This window comes from Vanessa tameamea, chromosome 17 (assembly GCF_037043105.1).
Source record: "Vanessa tameamea isolate UH-Manoa-2023 chromosome 17, ilVanTame1 primary haplotype, whole genome shotgun sequence".
In the NCBI taxonomy this organism is placed as follows: Eukaryota; Metazoa; Arthropoda; class Insecta; order Lepidoptera; family Nymphalidae; genus Vanessa; species Vanessa tameamea.
The window spans coordinates 890,357-903,007 of record NC_087325.1 but is presented as its reverse complement, the minus strand read 5'-3'; the positions used below and the strand labels follow the sequence as shown (position 1 = coordinate 903,007).

At 31.0% G+C, this 12,651-nt stretch overlaps 3 protein-coding genes across 4 annotated transcripts in view; 2 read left to right on the top strand and 1 right to left on the bottom strand.

The window, feature by feature from the left end:
- Window positions 1-395: 395 nt before the first annotated feature.
- On the bottom strand, window positions 396-1,845 carry LOC113394818 (protein aveugle). The gene is made up of 3 exons (XM_026632250.2): window positions 1,647-1,845; window positions 1,434-1,547; window positions 396-814 (listed from the first exon to the last, which is right to left on the bottom strand). The coding sequence occupies exons 1-3, from the start codon at window positions 1,683-1,685 to the stop codon at window positions 632-634; spliced, it is 336 nt and encodes a 111-aa protein (XP_026488035.1). The 5' UTR covers window positions 1,686-1,845; the 3' UTR covers window positions 396-631.
- A 214-nt stretch (window positions 1,846-2,059) lies between these two features.
- Window positions 2,060-6,245, top strand: LOC113394817 (protein phosphatase inhibitor 2-like). Of its 2 annotated transcripts, none has more exons than XM_064217440.1 (3): window positions 2,060-2,579; window positions 3,654-3,762; window positions 4,794-6,245. In XM_064217440.1, the coding sequence occupies exons 1-2, from the start codon at window positions 2,181-2,183 to the stop codon at window positions 3,735-3,737; spliced, it is 483 nt and encodes a 160-aa protein (XP_064073510.1). In that variant the 5' UTR covers window positions 2,060-2,180; the 3' UTR covers window positions 3,738-3,762; window positions 4,794-6,245. The 2 variants fall into 2 exon arrangements, with proteins under 2 accessions (XP_064073510.1, XP_026488034.1); XM_026632249.2 differs by having other exon boundaries at window positions 3,654-3,776; window positions 4,810-6,245.
- A 3,017-nt stretch (window positions 6,246-9,262) lies between these two features.
- LOC113394816 (golgin subfamily B member 1-like) overlaps window positions 9,263-12,651 on the top strand; it is a 58,366-nt gene continuing 54,977 nt past the window's right edge. The window contains exons 1-4 of the mRNA XM_064217437.1: window positions 9,263-9,430; window positions 9,676-10,743; window positions 11,437-12,161; window positions 12,462-12,567. Of these exons, the coding sequence (XP_064073507.1) occupies window positions 9,386-9,430; window positions 9,676-10,743; window positions 11,437-12,161; window positions 12,462-12,567 (1,944 nt within the window). The 5' untranslated portion in view covers window positions 9,263-9,385. The remainder of the gene's footprint in view (window positions 9,431-9,675; window positions 10,744-11,436; window positions 12,162-12,461; window positions 12,568-12,651) is intronic.

The window sequence follows — 12,651 nt, the reverse complement described above, 5'->3', positions numbered from 1 at the left end:
TAACTTTACATTGTACGATATGTGAGAAAGAGATGAATGAATGATAAAATCGATGACATCTGATATTCCGACGACATCCGATTTTACATTCGTTTCGATATTATAGGACACTTGCCTAGCTTAAGCACATTATTACAACAAGCGCCAGGGTGCAAACAAAGCTCAATAGTTCAAAATTTGAGATTACACCATCACCACGAGCACGCGTGTGGGCTCGGCCGGGTCTGACACGCAACTATGTAATATATAAAAAAAAAATTGTTTAAATAAAGACCACATAATTAAAAGGATATGTTTTATAATTTATTAATAAAAACAATACATACATTGTTTTAAATTATTAAAAATATGCATTTTGACAAATATATTTTTATACTGAGTAATATAAAACAACATTATATTTTTCTTTATACATATTTTGTGGATAATTGTATATTATTATATATCTCGCTTATAGTATATATATTTACTTTAATTAGAACTAAATAATTAATAAAAAGCATTATTTTAAAGGCACTAATTAACCATCAGGATTGATACAAGTTACTTTTGATGTATTAGTAAACTGATCTATCACTGAAATATTATGACTTAAGGTTTATTTGTCAATTTTAACAGTCATTTACTTTTGTCACAAGTCATAATTAAAGTAATAATGCCTTCTCTCCAAATCCCTTATTTCAACAATGTCAGTCTTCAGTCGTAGTTTCAGTATCTCCCTCCAAATAGCTTCCCTATGTTCTTTGTTAGTTATTCTCATTCTAAGTAATGTGTTGTCATTTATGCGGACCAATGCTCTGCCTGTTATATCATGCTGTAACAAAAATATAATTCAATGAATGTTTTGTGCAACCTATTTTGGTTGAAATGTTCGCACATATAAGCTTACTGCCTGACTAAGCCTGTAATTGCACCAGATATAAATATATATTTTTTTCTCCATGTTAGAACTTAATAATGTATATTTTATCTGTTTTTTTTTTTATTTGTTGTTTAATCACTTTCATTTTTTTAGCGGGGAAAATCTTCTACAGATACTATCACAGTCACCATTTTCAATGGAGACAAGGCAACTGTGCAGGTGCAATTTATTTGCAATTATAGGCGCACCCACTATTGCCTCACCCTCATAATCTAAATCTAAAAAATAAAAGATAGGCAATACAACAGCATAGTGCAGGGACAATGGTTATGTATCTTTTGATTTGCAGACAACTCTCAAAACCGGGCTGCTATTTTTTCCACCTACCAATACCTTTTGAGACAAGATCTTTAGGGTTTGCAGTATTATAAAGTTGGTCTCTAGACTGACAAAATAGTCATAGATATGAGTGATCCAAAAAATTACCTATTTCATCTTACAAATTGGCAAAAATTAAACATGTATTTGAACTCCAGTATAATAAGAATATTTGTTATTAAATTGTTGTTACCTCATGAAATCTCTCCCAGTACAAATTATAGTAATCGCTGCAATGACGTCGTAACCACTTCTGTACGTCTGCTTCGGTCCACAAGTATACGGCTTTCGGACGAGTAGTTTTAGTCTACAATATTCAAATAGTATTAAATATTAATACAAAGTAATACATGTATTTTAATGGTAAAACTCATTAATATTGTGGAATGAAATATTTTGTTATAACCTTTGATTTATTGGAATTTAAACTGGAATCTTCAACCATTTTAAAACTTTTTAAGCTACATTAAGCAGATGAAGAAATAATACGTTAATAAATTAATTCAATTATTATTTTTGCTTTGTATGTATGTATGTATTTTATGTAAAATATTTATTATTTAATGGTGTTTATTTACAAGTTTAATGTCACATTTGAAAGACTATACAGTATACCTATACACCAGAAGGGCACAGATTATATACCATATAGATATTTTACTAGTAAAATATTGTTTTATTAATAACCTAATATAATTATATTCAGTGCATGAATATAAAAAAATATGTATAAATTAAAATGTTTTGTCTGATTTACTATCTGTAATTTCGTAACGACAGTATTATAGTCTGTTTTGCTTGCAGAGATGACGGCATCTGTCAAAATGGTAGAATTATATAGAATTATAGAATCAGTGGGTGAATTTGTCAGTTGTAAAAAATTGTTTTAAAAATTGTGTTGTTTAGGATTGTACCAAAAATAATGTTTAATTAAATAAATATGGCTCAAAATTTGCAGAAGAAGCCCTCAAAGGGCATATTGAAAACATCTAGGAGTATTGACAATCAGGATGGGACGCCTTCAACTAGTAAACGAGCGAAGGAACAGAGATTTGATGAATTGAATATAATGGAGACATTTCATCCACCTAATAAGGATTACGGGCATATGAAAGTAGATGAACCAAAAACGCCTTACTCCGAACCCATAGATGGTGACTTAGAGCCAGTCGATGAGTTGGATGCGAATATTTTGGCAGCTAAACTAGCAGCAAGTATGAATAAGCCCCCAAAATGTGTAGAGGCATGTGACAGTGACGAAGAAGATGAATCTGAGGAAGCACGGCAAAAACGGCTCGAGTTTGAAAAGAAGAGAAAAATACATTATAACGAATTTCAGGTAATGTTTTATATTTGTTACTCTTTACAAGACTTACTTTGGGTATCTAATTTAAATGGAAATTTATCCTATTTATAAAATTTAATTTCATATATAGGTTAGCTTGTTTTCCTTACATAGCAAATAAACAAATTTAAGAATAATAATATATTGGTATCATTTTCTTTAAACAAAAATATATGAAATGTTATTTTGCCTGTTATAAGTATTAGTTCAATATAATTGCGCTCTATGTTATCTATATTATTTATACACTCCAATTTTATCAGTTATTACATTTTAATATTTTATTACTAATTACTGGTTGCTGATTATTAATAAATGATATAAGATGAGTCCCAGCCTGATAATATAAATATGATAAACCTACTAACTTTGTATGGGTATAATTCATACAGATACCCTACCCTTTTCTCTCATAAATAAAGCTAAATATTTAAGGTTGACATTTACTTCATTGACCAATTTTTAATAACTACACATATTTTTTTTAAAACCTACAAAAATAATTATATTGTATATGGCAAATCACTCAATACAGGATTATATAGATGTTAAAGGAGTTAGTATTTGTCTATTGTCAGGCAGGATATATATAATATTTTATTTTTTCATCGAAATAACTTGGTAGAAAAGTGTAACTACTCATTTTCTTACTAGTTCTTCATAGCAGAATGTACATTCCAAATCAATTGTAGCTTAATATATTTCCATAAAATGATTTAATATGGTGTCACTTTTGTATTATGACTATTATATTTTAAACTTTGACAACTCAAATTAAATTGTTTCATGTTCTACTTAATTCACTATCAAATGCTATAAACAAATCACAAAATACACCAATACCATTCTGTGATTATTCCCATGCATTATAAATATATTTAAGAGGTGCAATTTCTGCATCAGTTGTTGAGCAATCTCTTGTAAAACCAAATCGCTTGCAATTAAAATATCATTTTTACCAAAAGGATGTGTTGATTTAAAATAGTATTCTACGGAATCTAAACTTAAAATGTAGACAAGATTATAAAATTTGTTCTTTGCATTACCAAATTTTGAAAATGTTTCCAGGCCTTGCAGCTTGCACGGCAATTAATGGCCCAAGAGGAGGAGGAGGAGGAGGATGAAGACAAAGCTGAATCAACAGCCACTTGACTGCGTCAGCTGCTTCTATAAAATGCTGTGTTCCAGCTGGTTAGTTTTAACAGTGTTACTAAATATTCATTTATATATATTAATGTTCATTTATTTATAAGATATGGCTTGTGGTCAGTATTTGTATAAGGAAAACATAGTGAATAAACCTGCATGTATTGAATGATCTGCCACATGTATATTCACCAATCCATATTGGAGCCGGCTGGTGGCTTAAAGCTCTCCTCAAATATAAGGGAAAGGCACTCAGTCCAACAGTGCAATATGTGGGGTTTTTACTTTATTTTATTATGGATTCATATTATAATTCTGTTTCAATTACTCAAACACATTAAATGATTCATTTCATTAATATCAATGCTGATTAATAAATGTTGATCAGAGATATTAAATAATTATATAACTTAAATAATGTATAGATTAGAGTAATTGATTTTTTTTATATAAGTTTGAAAGCAGATAAGCTGGTACCTGTAACTCATCCATTTAATTGCAAGCCTAAACATCTTTATATTACTTCTTGTACTATTTCTTCTCATGCTGGGCAGTGAAAGAAAATATTCTTATAAAATGTCATTGTGGAATAAGGTCCAAATTATATCCTTAAATTTATATAGTCATTTGCCCGGCTATGGAGCTCTTCCAATAGTTTTTTTCTTTGTAAATTGGCTCAGTAAAACTTCATACGGTAAAATTGCAATATGACTCATTCCTTTAAAATTTGATGACAGTTTTAACTACTCGACTGTTCTAGTAACTAGCTTATACAGTTGCAGGAAATTGTCAGTTTGCTCTCCCCTACCATGGGAAGGACATCATCATCATTGGTCATTTTGATTTTCATTTCCATTTCCATTTGTTTATGAGGAAACAGAGGCAGTGCATATCTATATTATACTTGCTATTTAAATATCAAATGATATAATTTATAATGGGATGGGCAGATGAAAAATTGGATGAAAATTCAATGATGAAAAATTAGTTGCCGAGCCAAACATTCGGTCAGCGGACTATATGTAAAGGTCGGACTATATGTAATTAATATTAATGGTAAACATAATTTCCTTTTCAGGGTTCGAATGTATGACTTCCGGCTTAGCAGACAATATGATGGGACAAATTGTTAATTATTGCCCTAGGCATCCAGTGTTCCTGTACGGCTGTAACAAAATCTTGTTAAGTGCTTGCTATTTTATAGTTGATTATGAATATTTATGAAGATCAAGTCCACTAGTGTTTTATCCTTTTAAAAATCATATTTACTTTACCTCATCATTTGGTCAGATAAGTATGATTGCTATTGATATCCCATATTTTGTTTTGTTTTTATTAGAAACTAGCTGTGTACCCCGGTTTTAGCCGCTTCAAATCTTCCAAATTGTAGTACTAAGTTTGAAAGATTAGGGTCATATTGTGTCAAAACAACTAGACTATATATAATATGTTTTTCAACTCGGTTTGGTAGTTCTTGAGGTTAGTAAGTTCAGTCATACAATCTCCAGTTATAGTACAGATTATACTAGAATATAGATTATCCTAAATATTTATATCTATTTGTAAATATGACAGTGTTCACTCAGGTTGGATCTTGATCTTCATATAATTTCATAGCATATTTTTTTACTATTGTGTATTGTAATTGAGTTAAATTAAAACTTTAAATGGACGCTAAGCATGAATAAAATAACAAAGAAATCATAATAAATTGGCAATAACAGTAATTTTGAATATTCAAGTTTTAACCGCGATCATAATTTATATTGTTTTTTTTATTGCCTTTTAGCTGTTCCATCGAGTGACGAAATCATTAGGCAAACAAAACATGATCCCGGCTAAAACCCGAATGGAATTTATAATATAGAAATATAGAGATGTTTGAAGTAATTTTTGTTTTTGTAATGAATTTTAAAAGTGAAAATATCAAATCGTAATGCAATAATTTAATATGTGCATAAATTATATACAAGATGCATCAGTCATTGTGTTCATACTTAGAGACTTGTAACATAATATTGTTGAAGAAACTTAGTATTGATATGCTCTTGCATAGTGTTGATTATATTCATAATTTATCTGTAGTAACCTTGCTATGAAGTAATGGATGTGGGAAGAATAGAATCGTCTCTTAGTCACCATTCTCACGTTTACCTAATGAATACCGCGTAGTTGAGGTTAATTCATATCGTTTTATTTTAACAATTGAATGCCATAAATATTTTTATTACTTACAAATATTTGTCTATGATATAACAAAGGAAATAAAAATTTAATTCCTTCAACGTTTTATATTTAAAAAATAATTTCAATTCCTTGCTCAGATTATTCACATAGCATTAAAGTTAGGCGAGAAGCTAATTGTGTGCGTAAAAAATTATCTAATCTGAGAATTAAAAAAATATATTGATAAAAAATTTCGATTAAAATCTATATTAAGTAGAAAGAACTATAGTCTTAACACTAGATACTTATGAATTCTAATACAATTTGTACAACATTCAATGAAGCGTACGTGTATATATAATATGCATTCCATACAGAGCTACGTAGATTTTTTTTACGTTTCACAAAAAATCGTAAATAATGTATAATTGATAAAAATGTACTATACTGTATATCTTGTATTCACATTTATATAACATCTTTGAACAAATTGTATTGGAGTTATCTGTGTGCTTAAAAGTTTCGAATTTATATTACAAAAAAATTTATCTTGAAAGTATTTTCTTACGTCATAAAACGCTATAAGTGTTTAGAAATAGTCGCAAAACGAATCGATGTTCTTTCTAGTATATTATAGAAAATAGATTTGCTAGAATTCTTAATGGATAATTTTTTGCTTTAATACTGATAGGAGTCACAATGTTTTAATATAATAAAATTATAAATATGGCATTCATGTAAGCAAACACCACTATTAATAAATACATTATTGAACTAACACCATGTTACTGAAATATATGAAATATATCGTCACTGTCTTTTTGTCTGTATGTTTTTAAATGGCAATATTTTTACACTTTACATTCTAGTATTATACTGTATGTTGGTCAGAAATAGAAGTCCTAATTAAGTTATTTTAAATAAGTTATTAGTTTGTTGAGCCCTTAAAAGCTTACATTGCAACAAGCTTCGGACTTCCATAATGTCACAGACTGAAACAAGGACTTCGTTTTCTGGCCAAACTATAGACAAATTAGCAATATAGAGAAGTATTGATAGATTGAAGTACAGACACAAAAAAATGTTTTGCTCTAGAACAGTAGTTCCCAAACTTATTTTTCTCGTGGACCACCTATTGGCATGTGTCCGTAACCACAGTTTGAGAGAAACACCAAAATATGAACTAAATTTAAATTTGTTTAATATTGGTGCTTTTAATTCTATGCTTAGTAACCCTACGAGTATTTCAGCAATTAAAATCTATGAATTTGTTAGTGATTCTCTCAAATTGATGACGAAAAAAAAATAAAATATTTCCAGTGTTGTAATACGTACGATATAGAATAAGAACATAATATCGAGTCGTCTTATTTATTTGCGAGTGTGTTCATTTTATTTTTCTATCGGTACCTTTTTAAATTTATTACTGTTCACGGACAAAAATAAACAATAATTATGTTTCATTGTATCCATATATAATGAAACTAATAATAATTTGTTTGTATTTAAAAATTCTTAGCACGATATTTATATAAAATGCCTTTTTAACATTTTTTTTTTTCATATTAATGTGTGAGTGAAAATTTGTTCATTTTGTCTTTTCAACCTAGAATGTAGATTGCTAATATTGGATTATTTTTGATACATAATTGTTATTGATCAATTAAGAGAGAGTATAAGAGACCTAAATTGTTAAATTAACATAGAATTATATTATAAAATATATTGTTAAAGTGCCAGATATGATTAATTATTATTATCATAATAAAAATTATCATATTTATTTCTATGCGTCGTCTTATTAAAGAAATCTTAATTAAACTGTTTGACGCTCTATCTTTCTCGCTTATTAACTATTATGTATTTGTGATTTGTCCATATGTGGGCCACCATCTACGAGGCATATGACATCAGGCGTTATTTAGCAAACAATATTGAAATTTACTAGAACAACAGGCTTCAGTCTTATTGGACAACACTTAGAGCATGCTCTGCAGACAGTCTTAAAACCGCCTGGATTACCTTCTGTTAGGCCATTAATAAGGGTAATAGTGCTTTTATTTTTTACAATAATACCATTAACATATAAATAATCAAACTAAATTCAAAATTTACCTTAAGTATAGTTATTAGTCTCTAATGCGTTAAAAAGATAAAACATTGTATTGATTGTTTGAATCAAATTAAATTCAGACTTCGTCCTTAACTAGCGGTAAGCTAATTTTGAGAAACTTATTTCTCTCTTTCTGTCATCATTGATTTGCCATGCCATGCATGCCATTTGTTTTTTATTGAGACTAACACAAAAATTATAATTCCTTGGTAATTGGTTCAATTATATGTACGCACAAATTGATGATAAACTAATTATATTTGTTTAAAGTAATAAAATTAAAAATCGGTCAATAATAAAGACGTGACGACATTAACATTTTTTTCATTTATTTTGTACCACATAGCTGTATTAAAGTCTTTTATTTTACTCAAAATTTTCTACTTTTAAATTGTTTACATGAAAGTGTAAAAAAGTTTTTCTTCAAATATGTGTATTTTGTAAATAGTAATAAAGTTGTATCATAAAGTGTTTAGTTTATTTAAACCCCAAACTTCCCACGATGCGAACTGTATCGAACAGACACATACTTTTTCTGTGAAATTGTTTAAACATTGTAAATCTTATTCGCCGTGGTGAGTAGTGTGGAACCATTAGCGCTAGATCTGTTTAGCCAAGGGCGCACAATTACCCGTGATTATAGTTAAAAATAATTTATTTCTAAATGCCAAGTATATAAAAATATTTTTTTAATTGGGGCTTCGGGGGACCACATATGACACTTATTTCAAAATGCCTTTGCGAGGAGGGCCCTCATTAAAGTAAAAAAAACACAAGGGAAACGTGTACTAAATTTCGGCACATACGTTTAAAATCAGCACGTCGTTCGGGTGAACTACAGCCTTCTCGCGTATTACGTTGAGTTTTTTATGCGATGTTTGGAGATCGAGTTCAGTCCATTTGGAACTGTTTATGGTAATTTATTAACCACTTAATACAGACAAACCGGGGTAGTAAGTAAAAAACCATCATTTCTGAATAAATAAGCCCTTTTTTAATGTCTATCGTAATTAATCTTGGCCTTATAATTACATTAATATTGTTTATGACTACTGCGTTTATGACGTCTCAGAATTGAATAATTTATAAACAAATAAAATTACTAATATTAATTTCAAATAAAAAAATTGCATTTAATTTTTCCTGCATACTTTAATGTACAATTCAAAATATATTTTTAGTAAAACTTTCAATGCGTAGAAATAATTAAAAACAGTAAACTGTAACGGAACGTTCTCGTTTTTAAATGGCGGTGGCGCTTGTGTTGTTCTGTTGTGACTGTTGTATTTTGTTTGAAAAAACGTCGTCTTGACGACAGGTATACTGACTTTTATGAATTATTACAGTGTTGATTTTAATATGAATTTATTAAATTATGGATGAGAGTCAAAAAGATTTGTCGCAGTCGTCAGAATTCAAGGTAAGATAACATTTTTCTAGTCCTATAAAAGTTACGTCTAATAAGAGCGCGAATTATATTTTTAGGGGAACAGGAATCGCAACTATAATTCTTTTCATATTCGAAACACAGCTTTTAATCGTTGGTGTCGAGTATTTATAATTTAATATTAATTATTTAATTCAATTATTCGTTTCTACTCTTTTCGATTGTCTTTCGCAATACAGGAATTCTGTAGTTTTATTTATATTTTCGTATATTTTTAGAATGTCCTTCCGGATGTCGTTCATTCACAGCAAATCCCCACGCTAGAAACACTAGAAGACGTCGATGTAAACGAGACGACGAATGCGACGCAAGAAGAGAAAAACGCCCAAGATGCTGAGGATGTCAGTGGGACTGAGTCGATATCGGAACACATACCTTTTAAAGTGGAATACTCAATTACTGAGTCGGAACCTGGCCAATCAGAATCTCATAACTTACTTAAAATAGAATCGAATAGTGCAAACATATCAAAACATAATTCTTTAAGCATTCCTTTATCAAACCAGGAGATTGAAGTGAGCCCTAATCAGCTAGAAATTAGCCAACAAAGTTCTTGGAATTTAGATGTTAACCAATCTGATATTCATATAAGTGAAGAAAGCCCAGTGGTACTGGCTCTCTCCTCTGATACCTCTAAGGATGTACAAAAAAGTAAATCTCTATTATCAGATAAACATGAAACACCCGAGGAATCTCCAAGAAGTGAGTATATTGATTCTCTGAATGACAATTCTAATAACAAGTCAATTGAAAGTACAAATGACAATAATTCTAGGGAAAAATGTAATTTATCTATTGATAACGAACCTCAATCACTAGGACACTGTAGCTCTGGATCGGAAGAGATAATAAAGTTAGATATAAGGGGTCAAGCTGCCCCGAGATTTCCTTTACAAGCTGCTAAAATAATTTTTGGACCACCACCTGATGGTAGTACAATTATTGGCCCAAATCTGGAGCCATTACCCATGTTTCACAACTTATTGTCTCCCTGTCTAGTTGTTGCAAATGATGGGGTTAAAGTTGAAGAAGTTTTTGAAGATAAACCATCATCGCCCAAGAAAGAAGCTTTGGAATTATCTTTGACACCTTCGGCAAGCTCTGCAAGTGACAAAATAGAGCAGGATGTTTTGGTTGAAGAATTAACAGTTGAAGATGAGGTGAAAGAACAGGTTAAAGATGGGACAGGGACAGTACCACCAAAATCTTTTGCTCCGGATGACACAATGTCTTTTAGTACATTGAGCACAGATTATAAGACGATTTGCGAAGAATATCACATAAAGGTATTAAATTGCTTCAGAGACTTGGTGACCGTGGCTAGTCAGTCTTGATGGTTCTTTGCATGTTGTTCAAGCCATTGTGTCTCTTAATTGCATTTTATGTTCACACATATTGCATAAAAAAAGGGTATTTGTGAATGAACTGTTTATATTATTTGGTTATTAATATTATGAAAAAATATTTAAAATAAATGTTTTCAAATGAGAATTTATGTTATTTGCATGTCAGCAGCATGTATAATAGTGTCAGTGCATGTTTTATATAATTATAATTTAATGTTTGCTAAATTCATCACTGCAATATATATATTATTGCAATACATAAACCAATACACACCCTTGCACTTTTGTATTTATTATTAAACTACCTCAATACTGGCATGATCAATTAAGTGCTAATTGTTATTACAATAACATATGTTTATTGTGAATTAAATTATTACTATCAAAATGTAAATAAAATTGACACTTCAATTCGTATCTTAGCCTCTTGAAATATTTGAAAAAAAAAACTGTCATTAACATTTGTTTGTGACAAATTGTGATAATAATATTTCACTTTTTATATTTACTATATTTCATATTATAATTTGTATCCAATGACGTCACCTGAATTGAAAGCAAGTTTATAATACATGCTTCTTATTTCTGCTTTTTATGTGTATAAATGTTATATCACCTTGTCTGTCCTTTCAGCTTGTGCACTTGGAAGAGGCTATAACCCACCGCGACCAACTAATCGAAGAACTAACGGTCTCGTTGCAGCGATCACTTCGCGAGCGAGACGACCTCAAACACGACAATGAGCACCTCACGAACGAAGTACAAAACTTACAACATCTCGCAGCCGAGCGATCGCATTCTGATCATGACACTATAAAAGCCCAGTTATCCGACTTCATGAAGTACCAAAATATGTTAAAAGACGACAGTACGAAATTTTACTCAGCTCTCATGAGTGGAACGGCGTCACTTCAAAGCTCCAACGGTGAGAAAGATATGGACCGAGAGGAGATCACAGTGAACTACTCGAAATCCGATTTGCGGTCGTCGGGATCGTCGGAAGAATTTCCAACGGGCTTCGAGAATAAACTGACGTCGTTGTTGAATAAGTTTGAAGGATATATAGAAGAGAATTTGAGGAACAAATTACGCGAGAGTCTGATTCAAGTGCTCTGTGACGAAATCGGTAAAATGAGGGTTGAATACGATACAGATGTTAAAGAGGTAGAGACGCAAATCAAAAGAGACAAGCTGGCTTACACGATTGAGACCCGTAAACTGAGGGAGCTGTTGGCTTCGGTGAAAGCGGGTAACGTAGACATCGACGAATTGCGACTGGAACTAAATATTAAACACGAAAAAGAAATGGAAAACCTGAGGACGTATTTCGAAAAGAAGTGCTCGGATATGGAACGGAGGTGAGTTTATTTCAAATGTAAGATCAGATCCAATGATCACTTAAAATGTTTCTTAAAGTTTGTTATTAATTTTATATCTTTTGTTACGCTGACCAGGAATAAAAGGTAAGTTGATGATTTAATTTTATTTGAATATAAAGACTAGTCAATCGAATACCCGGCGATCACGTTCCATAGACTTGGAATCTGGCCAAATTAAGTTGTCTTAGTTTCTTGTATTGATGATGACAGATTAGAGATGATCAGATTTAAGATGCTATATTATTGCAGTAAGATTAATAGACATAATTGTTGCGCCAGCTACTCGGAGGAGGTGTGGCGCGACCGCGCGTGCGCGTCGTGCGCGAGCTCGCCCGAGCCCGCCGCCCCCGCCGCCGGCGACGCCGCGCGCCCGCCCGCGCCGCAGGTGCTGCGCTCGACGTTGCTGATAACATTTCAAATATTATCCGGGAAAAATATAGCATTACAAATGTTTTCCTTCATTCCTTTT